We start from the raw sequence: 14818 nt of genomic DNA, 5'->3' as shown, positions 1-14818 counted from the left end.
AGTGCTGTACCTGAAAAACAGCCCAAGTGCTCGTCAGGAGCGTCCTTTATGGAAGTTCTTCACTATATTAAAAAAAAAGAAAAAGAAATCAAACAGGCTCCGATGCTGCAGGCTCTTTTTTGGCCCCCTAATAATAAAAACGACTTTTTTGGCCGTGCTTCACTCAGCTGAGAGACCTGGAAGTCTCTGAGCCAATCACAGCGCATTTAGCTCGGCTGAACGCGTTGTGATTGGCTCAGGGACTTCCAGGTCTCAGCTGAGTGAAACACTGCCAATAAAGATGTTTTTATTATTGCAAAGGGGGAAGGAGGCCAAAATGGGTGCCCATCCAAGAAAAAACGTCCATTTTGGCCCCCTTAATAATAAAAACGTCTTTTTTGGCAGTGCTTCACTCAGCTGAGACCTGGAAGTCCCTGAGCCAATCACAACGCTTTCAGCCGAGCTAAACGCGCTGTGATTGGCTCAGAGACTTCCAGGTCTCTCAGCTGATTGAAGCACTGCAAAAAAAAAAAAAGACGTTTTTATTATTAGGGGGCCAAAATGGACGCTTTTTTTCGGATGGGCGTCCTCAACTGCACTGTCCTGCTGGATCAAGCCACATCGGAGGGGGTGAGCAGCACAGCGTCTTCGGGCAGCACAGAGAGGCGTATTTGGCATGCGCAGAGCAGCCAGCATAACGCTTTGCTGCTCTGCGCATGCTCGACCGGCCGACTTTCTGACTCTTTAACGACGGAATAGAGAATGCAAGTGAGCTACAACGAGCAGCTCATTTGCATTCCTATTCCTTGATGCATGCCCGTTCCTTACTGATTCGCTAAGGGAATCGGTAAGGAAAGGGCTTTAACGAATTTTTAGTGCATCTTGCCCTAATTTCCCAATGTTACTATGTATGTAAGCTGTTTAGAAAGGCCTCTAAAGGCTGGCATATCAAAATGTCAATGAACTTGGAATATCTGTACACATCACTGTGGCATTACCTTTATAGTGCTGGGGCAGTCTAGGGGCAGAGTCCAAACATCTGCGTAACAGCGAATTTTAGCACCACTACCCCATTAACTATCTGGATAACTGAGCATAACAAAAAGCCTATCCTAAGTGTATCCAAATAAGATACCCAGATAGGACTAGATTCTATATATGGTGCCTGAAAATTGGCACCGAAAAAACTTCCACCTAGATGTATTCTATAAACCACATCTAGATTTTGGTATGGTTTATAGAATACGCCTAACAGGTTTATAGAATACGTCTAACTCTAGATGCATCCAATTACGCCAAGAAAAACTTGGTGTAAGTACTGGCACCTAAATTAGGCGTGGAGCCGGTGTAAATTCTAATTAATGCCAATCTGTCAATAATTGCTTGCTAAATGGCAATTATCAGCACTGATTGGCTAAGTAATTAAATTGTGCGTGCAAATCCAGAATATGACCAGATTTGTGCGCGCAAATTTGGTCGTGCTATATAGAATCTTGGGGATAGTGGCTAAATATTGCTGCTACTCTGATAGTACCAGCACTCACTGCAATATACAGATATTCAGCTACAGCCATTCTCCAGGTACTACTGCTGAATTGTGTGTGTACCTTCCACTGCTCTGGGCTATTTTCCTGTCAAAACTTTATCCCACTTTTATATATTATAAGCGTCCCACAGTTCTTTGTCCACAGTACAATAATCCTCCTTTGGAGCAATCTCTTGGGCACTAAGACTTTCTAGGAACGTAAAAGCATTGCCTTAACTGGAACAGACCGAAGGTCCATCAGGCCCAGGATTCTGTTTCCAACAGTGGCCAGTTCAGGTCACAAATACCTGGCAAGATACCAAAAGAGTAAAACAGATTTTATGCTGTTTATCCTACAAATAGTCTCCCAAGGCAGATTAGGGAATTGCCAACTTATTTACTCTTTTGGAAAGCTTAAAAAACTTAACTATTTTCAAATTCAATACCTGCCTGATAATATTGTATAATTTTATTAGTTTTTATTGTACTTCTCTGTATGGTTGAGGTCTCTTTATTTGTGATCCACTTTGAATCCTTACTTAAGGAATTTAGCGGAATATAAGATTGGAATAGAATATGTCACGGCCATATCTTCACTTTCTCCGAGGACAAGCGGGTTCTGTTATTCTCACAAGTAGGGAATCCCTAGCATCCAGGCTCACCCAAAACAACGAACAGTGGTCAACTGGGCCTCGCAACGGCAAGGACTTAACGCAGATTAACCTCAAACTATATATAAAATAGATGAGAGTGCAGCCTGGAAAAGAATAAAACGGGCCTAGGAGGGTGGAGTTGGATTCTAGACCCCAAACAGATTCTGCAACACTGACTGCCCAAACCGACTGTTGCGTTGGGTATCCTGCTCAAGGCAGTAGTGAGATGTGAATGTGTGGACTGAAGACCACGTTGCAGCCTTGTAAATCTCCTCAATGGAGGCTGACTTCAAGTGGGCTACCGACGCAGTCAAGGCTCTGACATTATGAGTCGTGACATGACCCTCAAAAACCAGCCCAACCTGGGCATATGTGAAGGAAATGCAATCTGCCAGCCAAATTGAGGTGGTGCATTTCCCGATGGCAACCCCCATCCTGTTGGGATCAAATGAAAAAAACAGCTGGGCGGACTGTCTGAAGGGCTTCATCCACTCCATGTAAAAGGCCAGCGCTCTCTTGCAGTCCAAGGTGAGCAAGCTGCTTTCGCCAGGATGGGGGTGATGTCGGGGGAAAAATGTTGGCAAGACAATCGACTGGTTCAGATGGAACTCTGACACCATCTTTGGCAGGAACTTGGGGTGCGTACGGAGGACTACTCTGTTGTGATGAAACTTAGTATAAGGTGCATCCCACTACTAAGGCTTGAAGCTCACTGACCCTACGAGTGAAGTAACAGCAACCAAGAAAATGACCTTCCAGGTCAAGTATTTTAGATAGCATGAATTCAGTGGCTTAAAAGGAGCTTTCATCAGCTGGGGGAGAATGACATTGAGATCCTTTGACACTGGCGGAGGTCCGACAGGGGGCTTTGACAAAAGCAAACCTGTCATGAAGCAAACAAATAAAGTCTGTCCAGATATAGGCTTACCTTCTACACGCTGATGATAAGCACTAATTGCACTAAGGTGAACCCTTACGGAGTTGGTCTTGAGACTAGACTCTGATGTGTAGAAAGAATTTAAGCAGGGTCTGTGTAGGACAAGAAAGGGGATCTATGGCCTTGCTGTCACACCAGACAGCAAACCTCCTCCATTTAAAAGAATAACACCTCTTAGTGGAATGTTTCCTGGAAGCCAGCAAGACTAGGGAGACACCCTCTGAAAGACACAAGGAAGCAAATTCTAGACCAAGTCTGACAGCTACCGCACCGAGTTCTGCAAGTACACACTCATGAAGAGCTGATATGACTGGATACAGGTGATAAGCATAGAGGCCTGATACGTCTTCCTCCCAAAAGAGTTCAGAGTCCTAGCTTCTATGCCTGGGGGAGCCGAGGCATAGTCCCTAGTACTCCTGGCTCTCTTGAGAGCGGAGTCCACCACCATGGGGTCATGAGGTAACAGACCTCACAAAGCCAGGCTACCCGTGGATCTGATGCTGGGTGTCAATTTTCTTGGGGATCACAGAGACAGAGGGGATGCCCAGTTCCTAATGAGGACTGACTTGAGTACCTCGTGGAGAGGAGCTGTCACAGCCTCCTTAGGAGGAGAGGTATAGCTCTGTAATACATGGGATTGAAGGTCAGCTGGGGATGGAATGAGTGGAATGTTTTGGCTGTAATTATGTGTTGATATTCTCTGTTATGGGAAACAGGCTAGTTGTTTAAGGGATGCCAGCACCTTTGGGAAAGGCACCTTCAACCTGTGCAGGTCTGGGGGAGTTATTCTCTGTTATGGTGGTTGTTTAAGGGATGCCAGCACCTTTGGGAAAGGCACCTTCAACCTGTGCAGGTCTGGGGGAGTTATTCTCTGTTATGGTGGTTGTTTAAGGGATGCCAGCACATCTGGGAAAGGCACCTTCAACCTGTGCAAGTCTGGGGGAGTTATTCTCTGTTATGGGAAACAGGCTGGTTGTTTAAGGGATGCCAGCTTGTGCAAGTCTGGGAAAGGCACCTCTGTTTCACACTATAAAAGAGGGTGGAGCACTGACCTTCTTTAGAAGCTTGCCTGAACGTAAGGGACGCCTGGTTCAGTGATGGTCCCTGCAATCTCTGAGGAAGAGCTAGTGCTTCCCTGGTGGTCTTCCCAGATGCTGACTGAATTGCGGGTGCTGTAAGTATCTTGGTGTATGTGTTCACATATGTATCACCAATAAAAGCGATATACCGCATATTGTGTCTGGTGGCTTTTGTGTTGTCATAAGCACAGCGCCCCCTAGTGTTACAATTTGGCGTAGTCGGCAGGATATCGCATTGTTGTTACGGTGATTACATTTGTGAATATATACTTGTTTTATTGTTTTGTGAATATGTTGAAGAAAGGGAAGAAGAGCAAATCTCATCAGGAGGCTGTGCAGGCACAGCTTCCGCAGCTGTTTGCAATTCCTGGATGGGATAAATACCCATATCAGGCATTGGCAACAGAATGGGCGACAGATACGGGGTTGAGTGAGAATTGGGAGGTATGTTTAGGAGAGGGAATGTGTGAGGATGTGTTGAAATGTTTACAAAATGCCCCTGTGGTTAAAGGGAAAGAGTTAAGAACTGTGGGTCGGAGAGGGTGGATTTTGTTGTCGGCATATCGCCTGATGCACCAGCAGAATCTGTTATTACAACAGAAGCTGTTGGAATCACAGGCTGAGATTCTGACATTGAAAAGCAACTTGGTAATGTCACAGTGTCAGGGCAAATTGATGATGGATAAGTGTACGGGGTACCAGCAAATTGCTGAGCGGGCGGGGGTGCGAGTAGCGCAGTATAAGTATCGGAAAAGGAGAGGGCGTGTGAGTAAGGTAAAGGTTGCAAAGGTGATGGCTACTGCCACACAGAATCCTAACGGATGGGATCCTGAGACGTGGGATGGGGATATCTGGTCTTCCACACCCGAGAGCGAGTCAGGGGGTGAGGAAAGTGCTGCTCCGGAAATGAAGCCGATAATTCGGCGACGAGCACAGTTGGGTGGGGCAGTGCCAGTGCGCATGGATTTAGCAGAAGACTATACGCAACAAGAAATTCTCAATATCATGCAGCAATTCCAGCAGCGTCCAAATGAATCCCTTATTGCTTGGTGTGTAAGGCTGCATGATACTGGGGCAATGGGGATACGGATGGACAATGAGGACTGTTTGAAATTTATACCTTTATCTCGAGATGCTATAATTCAAAGTGCATTTCGGGAACATAGTTTAGCAATGCCTGATGGGAATGGGTCAGAGGCTACTACTCTGATTGAGTTAGTGGGAACAGGGTGTCGTAGAAAGTACCCTTTAGAATCAGATTGGCCTGGGGATGACAAGCCTTGGTATACTTTGAAAGATTGTATCCAGCGATTAAAGGAAGAGGCAATGAAAGTGTGTATTGTCACAGGACAGATGGATACACTTACCCAAGTGCCTATGTCAGCGGCAATTAGAAACAAAGTAATTAAAGGGTCTCCTCCAATGTATAAACAAGTTATTTTGACTCTGTTGATGAATGAAACAGATAACCCGTTGGAGGGCATTATGGATAAAATCGAGCAATTAGGAGATTTGGGGGATTGGAGTCTGAAGCTGACAGATAGGAAAAATAATGAGGGGCAGAGAATTGGGGAAGGGCCGAAGGGGCAAGGTTCAGAGGTAGAGCGAGTATCTCGTAAGGATATGTTTGCCGCTCTACTACAAGCGGGGGTGGCTCGGGAGAAAATAGATGGAATTCCCACTGGAGAGTTATGGCAGCAATATAAAAAATTAGGATTGGATAAGAGAGGGATGAAACCGGTTCGGAAAACCCGGACAGTGGGAAAAGAAAAACTTCCTTCAGCCCCACCTGTGGAGGGTCCGGACTATTCAGATTTGTATCATGAGGTCCGTACTCTCCTGCAGAGAATGACACTTCCATCTACTACTACTCTGCCCCCATCTAAAGCAGAAACCAATCCGTTTAGAGAGGATTGACTAGTACGGGGATGCAATGTAAAAATTGATCCACGTCCCTATATTGATGTTGTAATACAATGGAGTCCGGGAAATTTTCAACAAGTACGAGCTTTGATAGATACCGGAGCAGAAGCAACAATTATAGCTGGTAACCCTTCTAAGTTTAAAGGACCAAAGTGTAATATTGTAGGACTAGGGGGAAAGAGTATTCCTGCAGTGGAAACACAATTGGCTATGCAAATTGGGGATTTACAGCTCCAAAAGTATGCTGTAATGATTACGCCAGTGCCAGAATATATAATTGGTATGGATATTCTGAGAGGTTTAAAACTTACTATTGATGGGGGAAGTTGGCAATTTGGAACGTCTCCCGCAGTTCCCCGGCGTTTGAAGTATATTTCCACTTATAATATTCACGCAGTATTAGTGGGAAAAATTGTTGATGAGCCTCTCACCATACCAGCCGCCACTCAAATAGTTGCACAAAAGCAATATCGGATTCCTGGTGGTATTGCAGAAATTACGCGAACAATACAGGAATTACAAGAGGTAGGGGTTATTGTCCCAGTTACTACCAAATGGAATAATCCAGTATGGCCAGTGAAGAAATCTGATGGATCCTGGCGGATGACAGTAGATTACCGTCAATTGAATAAGGTTACACCCCCGTTGCATGCTGCAGTCCCCGACATTGTAACTTTAATTGAGAACATACAAAATAGAAAAGGAAAATGGTATGCAGTGATAGATTTAGCAAATGCCTTCTTTACAATAGCCTTAAAAGAGGAATTTTGGGAGCAATTTGCATTTACGTGGCAGGGAAGGCAGTACACTTTTACACGGTTGCCACAGGGATGGTTGCATAGTCCTACAATTTGTCATAGGGTGGTAGCGCAACATCTAGATGCACTATCGTTGCCACCAGGGCTAGAGTTAACCCACTATATTGATGACATACTAATCCAAGGGGATACAGAGGAGTTAGTGGCCTCTGGGCTAGAACAACTAGTACAACACATGAAGAATAAGGGTTGGGAAATTAACCCAGCAAAAATCCAGGGACCCGCCCAGACAGTGAAGTTTCTGGGAATTAATTGGAATAAGGGACACCAGGAAATTACTGAGAAAGCACTAAACAAAATAGCAGAATTTCCAGTACCGGTTACCAAACAGCAAACACAGAAATTATTGGGTTGTTTGGATTTTGGCGTAAACATATCCCACACTTGGGGCAGGTGTTACAGCCATTATACAGAGTAACACGAAAGAAATGTGTATTTCAGTGGGGTGCTACAGAGCAACAGGCTTTTGACCAAGCCAAGTTAGTAGTACAACAAAGTGTCAGTCTGTGGCCAATACGTGCCAATGATCCAATTGAATTACAAGTATCAGTGCATGCAGAGTATGCCAATTGGAGCATGTGGCAGAAACAAGATGGGAAACGTTGTCCGTTAGGATTTTGGACACGTAGATTACCCGATGCAGCTCAACGATATATACCCTTTGAGAAACAATTGTTGGCTTGTTATTGGGCTCTTGTGGAAAGTGAACAACTAACTTTGGGGCATGAAGTAATTTTGAGACCAGAAATTCCAATTTTAACTTGGATTAATAGTGAACCACATACCCATAAAATTGGCCATGCACAGGAGGCATCTATTATAAAGTGGAAGTGGTACATCCAAAATAGGCAGACTAAAAGTGGTCCCAATGGGGTCTCGCAATTACATGAACAAATTGCTCAGATTCCCGTAGGTGAGGGGGAGGAAGTATTAGTGTCTGGGGGTGGTAGTGGTAGTGCCACCCATCATGTTGCTAAATGGGGAGTACCTTACGACCAATTAACTATTGACCAACGTCAGTATGCCTGGTTTACTGATGGTACAGCCAAGTATACTGATGGTAAGCGGGCATGGAAAAGTGTGGCGTACAATCCTCATACACAACAGATATTGCAGAGCACGGGCCCAGATGGGAGTAGTCAATATGCTGAATTATATGCAGTCTATCTGGTACTTAAACAAAATGCGCCAGAGGCATACATATATACTGATTCATGGGCTGTGGCAAATGGATTAACAACCTGGTTACCTACATGGAAACAGAATGATTGGTATATTCATACTAAACTGGTTTGGGGATCACAGTTATGGCAAGAAATTAGTGAATTTTTGCAATCTACTTCTGCCTATGTCTATCATGTTGATGCACATGTTTCCCCTATAACCTCTGATCATATTTTTAATCAGACAGCAGATTCCTTAGCTACTATTCACACGAATGTCATCTCTGGAACAGATGATTCTACTATTCATCGGGGTGAAGAAGAGACCGGTATTGCAAGCTGGGCACATCAAAAATGTGGACATCTCGGAGAGCAAGCCACCTATCACTGGGCGCGGCAGCGTGGGTTAGCATTGTCTCTTTCTACCATTAAAAATGTTATTGCTCACTGTCCTGTTTGTCAACATTTGACTAAACGCCCTATACCACACCCAGTCAAAGGTACACTTGCTCGAGGTAAGTTACCTGGCCAAATTTGGCAACTAGATTATATTGGCCCTTTACCAATTTCGCAGGGATGTCAATATGTCTGTGTTGCCGTGGATACTTATTCCGGATTTTTGCTAGTCCACCCTTGTCGTAGAGCTACAGCTCAGCAGACTATTGTTCTTTTGGAATCCATATGTAGACATTATGGCGTTCCACTGCAAATTCAAAGTGATAATGGCTCTCATTTCAAAAATCATCCTGTTACTGCCTTTTGCGCCCAATTTAACATTGAATGGGTTTTCCATATTCCCTATTATCCACAAGCTGCTGGTCTTGTGGAACGTATGAACGGTCTGTTGAAAACACAGATCCGGAAATTAACTCCTACTCACACTCTTGCGCAATGGCGCAAATATTTGTACCCAGCAGTTACTGTCCTCAATAATCGTCCAATAGGGGAGAGTGAAACACCATTGATGCGTATGTTGACTCCCCATCTTCAAGTCTTGCCCAGTACACGTCACCCTGGGAGTTAAGCTCTTACATCCGAAAGCTGTTATACCGCTCCGTCATACGATTGACGCTGCTGGTTTTGATCTTGTAGCCCTCTTTGACACTCTTTGTGCGTCCCGAGTGGTGACAAAATTTCCAGCCGGGTTTGCTTTATCTCTCCCAGCTGGCCATTATGCTCAGATTGTGGCCCGTTCCAGTTGGGCTCTTCGTGGCTTACTTCCTGTGGGAGGTGTCATTGACAGAGATTATCAGGGGGAGGTCATAGTCCTTCTGATGAATCACACTGAGGAGGATGTAATGGTGCAGGCTGGGGATAGGATAGCACAATTGTTGATAATTCCTGTCAATTCCTCCTCTTTTACTCAAATTTCTGATTTTGTGGGAGTCACTGAGCGAGGTACACAGGGATTTGGGTCTACTGGGAGGGGTGTGGGTGGTCGGGTATGGCATCAAGACCCTGCACACCCAGGTCCTCCTCAACCTGCTGAAATTATAGCCCGAGGGGAGGACAATACTGTTACAGTAGTTCAGCCAGGACAACAGAGTTGGACGAATGTTCCTGCTGATCATTGTTATTTAAGGGAATAGGATTTATATGTGTTTCTCTATTTCTTTTTCTTTCAGGGCATACTGTTTCTCTGTTTGGGTTGGGAACTCGATGCCCGTACTCCCGGCGAGCGGGTGCTGGGAGTGACCTCGCGTGTCCACTATTGGTGGAGCAACAAAAATAACTCAACCTTACAGCAAGATAATTATACATGTCATACTGCATGTCCGGTATTGAACGTAACTGCTTCCCAAGCTGTGTTTCATAAAACTGAACAGCGCTTTGTAGTCGTTTCATCCAGTTTTGTGAATGTGACTATCCATAATGCTACGTCCTGGGTTATGTGCATCCAGCCTATGGGATTCCGGGACCAGATATGGAGACTATGGAATCGGACACGCAAAATGCAGTTCCTCCAAACTTGTAACAGCTCTATAGTAAATATTACTTTGAATCGAACTGCTGAATGGATTTTCACTAATGCTACACCAATTGCAAACCGTTTTACACCCTGGATGGACTTCTTGCATGTGTTGCTTGCTGTTAGTAATATGACTAATCCTGCTCCACTGTCACGCATTCCCACTACATGCAAAAACATGTCTATGCAGTATAGAAAGACAGTATTAACTTACAATGTTACATTTCCACACTTGCCTCGCTGTACTAGGATACGGCGAGCATGGTATGATACTATTTTGGGGGGTGCGGGAACTGGACTGGGAATTCTGAATACTGTAGATACAGATACTCTGTTTAGTAAACTACACTATCTAGGTAAGGACTTGCATACTGAACTGAATATTTTAGCCAATTGGTTACCTGCCATTCCAGGAACAGGACAATTAATGGTGCCTGCGATAGCAGACATTAATAATTTATTAGCCCAAACTTTTAAGTTTGAAAATTATACTGACACTACTTTGACAAAAGCACTGAATTATACTTGGTGTTCATTACAGACGTTGTACGCTTTGCATCAGCGGGACAGAGTCCAGATGGCTCTACAATTGGGGATGCATACCCAGTTGCAGACCCTTTTCGCTGGATATATTCCGGTTGATGAGTGGTTGTTCCCACATTCAGAGAGTACAGTCTGTACTGATCGATTCTGTACAGGGGTTTTATCTTCATATAAGATTTTCCATACTCATATAGTATGTAAGTATTATATATCTCCAGTATTAGTGAATGTTTCTGGTATCGTAACCTTTTGGGCCCCGCATATGAATGGGGAGTATATAACTGTATATAATGAGACATATAAATTGGATATGTGTAATGAGCAGGGAAATCGCATGATTTGTCCTTTCCAGCCACCACAATTTGAACCTTGCTTATCCCCACGTTTTGGGGAATGCACATTTACTGTTTTCCCTGCCAACTATGAGTTCTTTGTAGAAATTAGTCCGCGGACATTATGTATTTCCACTGCTAATTTCACAACTTTGTCAAATAATACCTTCCTGACCGATCTGTCAGGAGTCAGTTCCTGTTTTACTAGCATATCAGTATTTTGGTGGAAAGGACAAAAATATGTATTATATCCGGAGTTATTTAATTCTGCTTTCATACAGTACAATTATACCTTCTTTACGGAGCCAATTTTAGCTGTAAATTATAGTAAGTTGACCCACATGTTGCATATATCCTCTCTTATTAATGAGTATATTCAAGGTGTGAATCACACCTTAAGAGTCATGCAAGTAGATGCTCAATTTGACAATCACACTGTTCGTATAGTGGCAGAAAATATTCGAAGTAAATTACATCATAATTGGTGGGATCCATTATTGGGACATTCTCCTAGTGCAGATGCTTTCCTAAAATGGATCACTCATCCTTTACTTGTAGTACTATTAGTTAGCATCCTGCTAGTGATTTGGAATTGTATTTTGACTTGTAAAATTTGGAAACGACCTGCGGTGGTCCATGATACTATGTATACTTCTGTCTCCTCATAAGCAGAGAATATCAAGGGGTGGAATGTAATACATGGGATTGAAGGTCAGCTGGGGATGGAATGAGTGGAATGTTTTGGCTGTAATTATGTGTTGATATTCTCTGTTATGGGAAACAGGCTAGTTGTTTAAGGGATGCCAGCACCTTTGGGAAAGGCACCTTCAACCTGTGCAGGTCTGGGGGAGTTATTCTCTGTTATGGTGGTTGTTTAAGGGATGCCAGCACATCTGGGAAAGGCACCTTCAACCTGTGCAAGTCTGGGGGAGTTATTCTCTGTTATGGGAAACAGGCTGGTTGTTTAAGGGATGCCAGCTTGTGCAAGTCTGGGAAAGGCACCTCTGTTTCACACTATAAAAGAGGGTGGAGCACTGACCTTCTTTAGAAGCTTGCCTGAACGTAAGGGACGCCTGGTTCAGTGATGGTCCCTGCAATCTCTGAGGAAGAGCTAGTGCTTCCCTGGTGGTCTTCCCAGATGCTGACTGAATTGCGGGTGCTGTAAGTATCTTGGTGTATGTGTTCACATATGTATCACCAATAAAAGCGATATACCGCACAGGGGCGTATCTGACCTGCGGCGGTAGGGGGGGCCAGGGCCAGAGTGAGGGGGCACATTATAGCCCCCCCCCCCCACCGCCGCCGCCGCCGCCGCCGCCATTGCCGATCCCCCTCCCCCCAGCCGCTGCCATTGCCAACCCTCCCCCTCCGTTGCTCGCCTACCTTCGCTGGCGGGGGACCCCAACCCCCGCCAGCCGAGGTCCGCGTCCTCCTGCCGCTGCCGGCTGCCTTTGGTCCTTTCATTTTTCCATTGAAGCTGGCGCCGCCGCCGCCGAAAAAGTTTCTTTTGAATCTGACGTCGCTGCACGTTGCACGTTGTACGTGCAGGACGTCAGACTCAGAAACAATTTCTGAGTCTGACGTCGCTGCACGTACAACGTGCAGCGACGTCAGATTCAAAAGAAACTTTCGTCGGCGCCAGCTTCAATGGAAAAATGAAAGGACCAAAGGCAGCCGGCAGCGGCAGGAGGACGCGGACCTCGGCTGGCGGGGGTTGGGGTCCCCCGCCAGCGAAGGTAGGCGAGCAACGGAGGGGGAGGGTTGGCAGCGGTAGGGGGGGCCAGGGCGAAATCTGCGGGGGCCCAGGCCCCTGAGGCCCCACGCAGATACGCCCCTGATACCGCATATTGTGTCTGGTGGCTTTTGTGTTGTCATAAGCACAGCGCCCCCTAGTGTTACAAGCTCAGGACGAGCATCTTTGCCCTGGGCTCATCCTCCACTTCTACAGGGAATGGAATGACCTCATCCATTTCCCATACAAAAGATGTGAGGCTCTCAGGTGGAGGGGAGGGTTTAGAAGGAATCCTACAGGACTCATCAGAGGAAAAGAACCTGGGACCCTCTTCTGATTCCCATGAGCGCTCCCTCCTCTATGTCAGATAGCACCTCCCTAAGGGATGTCCAAGACCGGGCCCACCTCGATGCCAAGGAGCCAAGGGGCAAAACACTAAGAAAATAAAGGTCCTTTATTTTTTTAAGAGAAAAAACAAAACAAAAATAACTGGGTAGAAAACCGCCAAAATGCACTCAAAGAAATTGTTCTAACCAGGCGTATGAGGAGCTAGCAGAAAAAGCAGCTGCTTCTCAGGTGGAAAAAACGAAACTAAGCACAACGGGCAGGAAGGCACTACTCACGCATTCACACTGCAGCATGGCTTGTGCTCCTAAAAGCTCTAGATTTTTCTTTGGCAAATTTGCTGAGCCGGGCGACGCAGGATGACATCTACCCACTTGTGAGAATAACAGAGCCTGCTTGTCCTCGGAGAAAAGAAGGCTAATTCAGACCAATTCTTAAAATGCAGTCCTATGTTAATCAACTCCTGAGCCCTCTGTTGAGACTGTCATACCAATTGAGGATGAATTTTATAAACACCTGTGCTCTACAAACAGCACAGAGTCCACCAATTTGCTGAAATACATACTTTATGTCAGAATAAATGCAATTATTAATCTGTTGTCTTTTGTAATATTGCTCTTTTTCCAAATGTTACCTGATAACTTTGTTCAAGTTGATCCCCAGATCTTTCTTCTGGTATTGAAATTTGTTCAAGTTGATCCCCAAATTTATTTTCTTGAGTTGGACGACAATTCCAGAATTCTTCTTTTCTTTCACTCCCTTTCTCAAAGTTAATAACATACTCACTCTGAATCTTTCTCATGTCTCTCACAATCTCTGCTGTACCTACAGTCCTTTGTACACCATATAATCGATGCCCTGGTAGCAAATAGCATGTATATGGAGGTCCCTCAGCATATGACAATGCAGTACTTCTTTCTGGATCAGGCCAACTCCCAAAAGGTCTTGATAAGTGATCAACAACATCTTGGGACACTTTGGTAGAAAACCTGTCAGAAGCTGATTCCACTATAATTTCTTTAAATCCTTCTAAATGGCTTTTCATGGAATGACTTAATCTCTGTTCTGCTCTATCCAGGGAAGCAGTAGCCTCTTGCATTAAAGTCTGGCATACTTTTAGATTAAGAACACATAAACTAATAAACTGTTCTTCTCTGGATCCAGGGTTCCCTCTTTCCTCTTTTTCTTCCCCTTCATCTGGCACCATTGTCTCATTTGGGCTGCCCTCATCCCCTGTACTATATTCTATATTTCTTTCTAAAAAACTGTTCTCTGAATCATTGCTGTGTTGCATGTTAAAAAATGTATCTGTCAAATAAAATTCTTCCTTCTGAACTGCATTCTCATCTTGGTTTTGTTTATGCATTTCAACTTCTAGCACTTGATCCAATTCTGTTAATTCTTCCAAGACATCGTCTTGTATATCCACGTCATCTGAACAGGTATGTTTTGACTGGTAGTATGAAGGACGACTCTTGGTTTCTTCGTTATTTATGGGTTTGGTTTGGAATTCAGAAACAAAAACATTTTTACTCTGACTACATCTCACCAGTTGAACACTATTCAAAGGCTTCAGGTCTATTTCCACTTCCTTTTCAGCATGTAAAGTTTTATGTCCTGCTGCATAATACTGAATGCCTGGATAAAGAAGAAATTACCACAAAATATTTATTTTCATTTAGGGATGTGTTCATACACATTTGCAGACTACAATAAAACAAAGCTATTTGCAATTCACTATCTAATAAAGAGAAATTATATCTTACCTGCTTTCATTTAGTCCCACCAGGCCAGTTCAGAACATGTAGGTGTTTTGTCCA

The 14818-nt window shown here is 44.4% G+C and overlaps 1 protein-coding gene across 1 annotated transcript in view; it reads right to left on the bottom strand.

Annotated features, from left to right (window-relative positions):
- TEX14 (testis expressed 14, intercellular bridge forming factor) overlaps positions 1-14818 on the bottom strand; it is a 195500-nt gene that overhangs the window by 87605 nt on the left and 93077 nt on the right. The window contains exon 14 of the mRNA XM_030222131.1: positions 13683-14636. Within this exon, the coding sequence (XP_030077991.1) occupies positions 13683-14636 (954 nt within the window). The remainder of the gene's footprint in view (positions 1-13682; positions 14637-14818) is intronic.

The sequence above is a fragment of the Microcaecilia unicolor genome, chromosome 13 (assembly GCF_901765095.1).
Source record: "Microcaecilia unicolor chromosome 13, aMicUni1.1, whole genome shotgun sequence".
Classification (NCBI taxonomy): Eukaryota; Metazoa; Chordata; class Amphibia; order Gymnophiona; family Siphonopidae; genus Microcaecilia; species Microcaecilia unicolor.
This window is presented reverse-complemented; position numbering and strand designations above follow the sequence as displayed.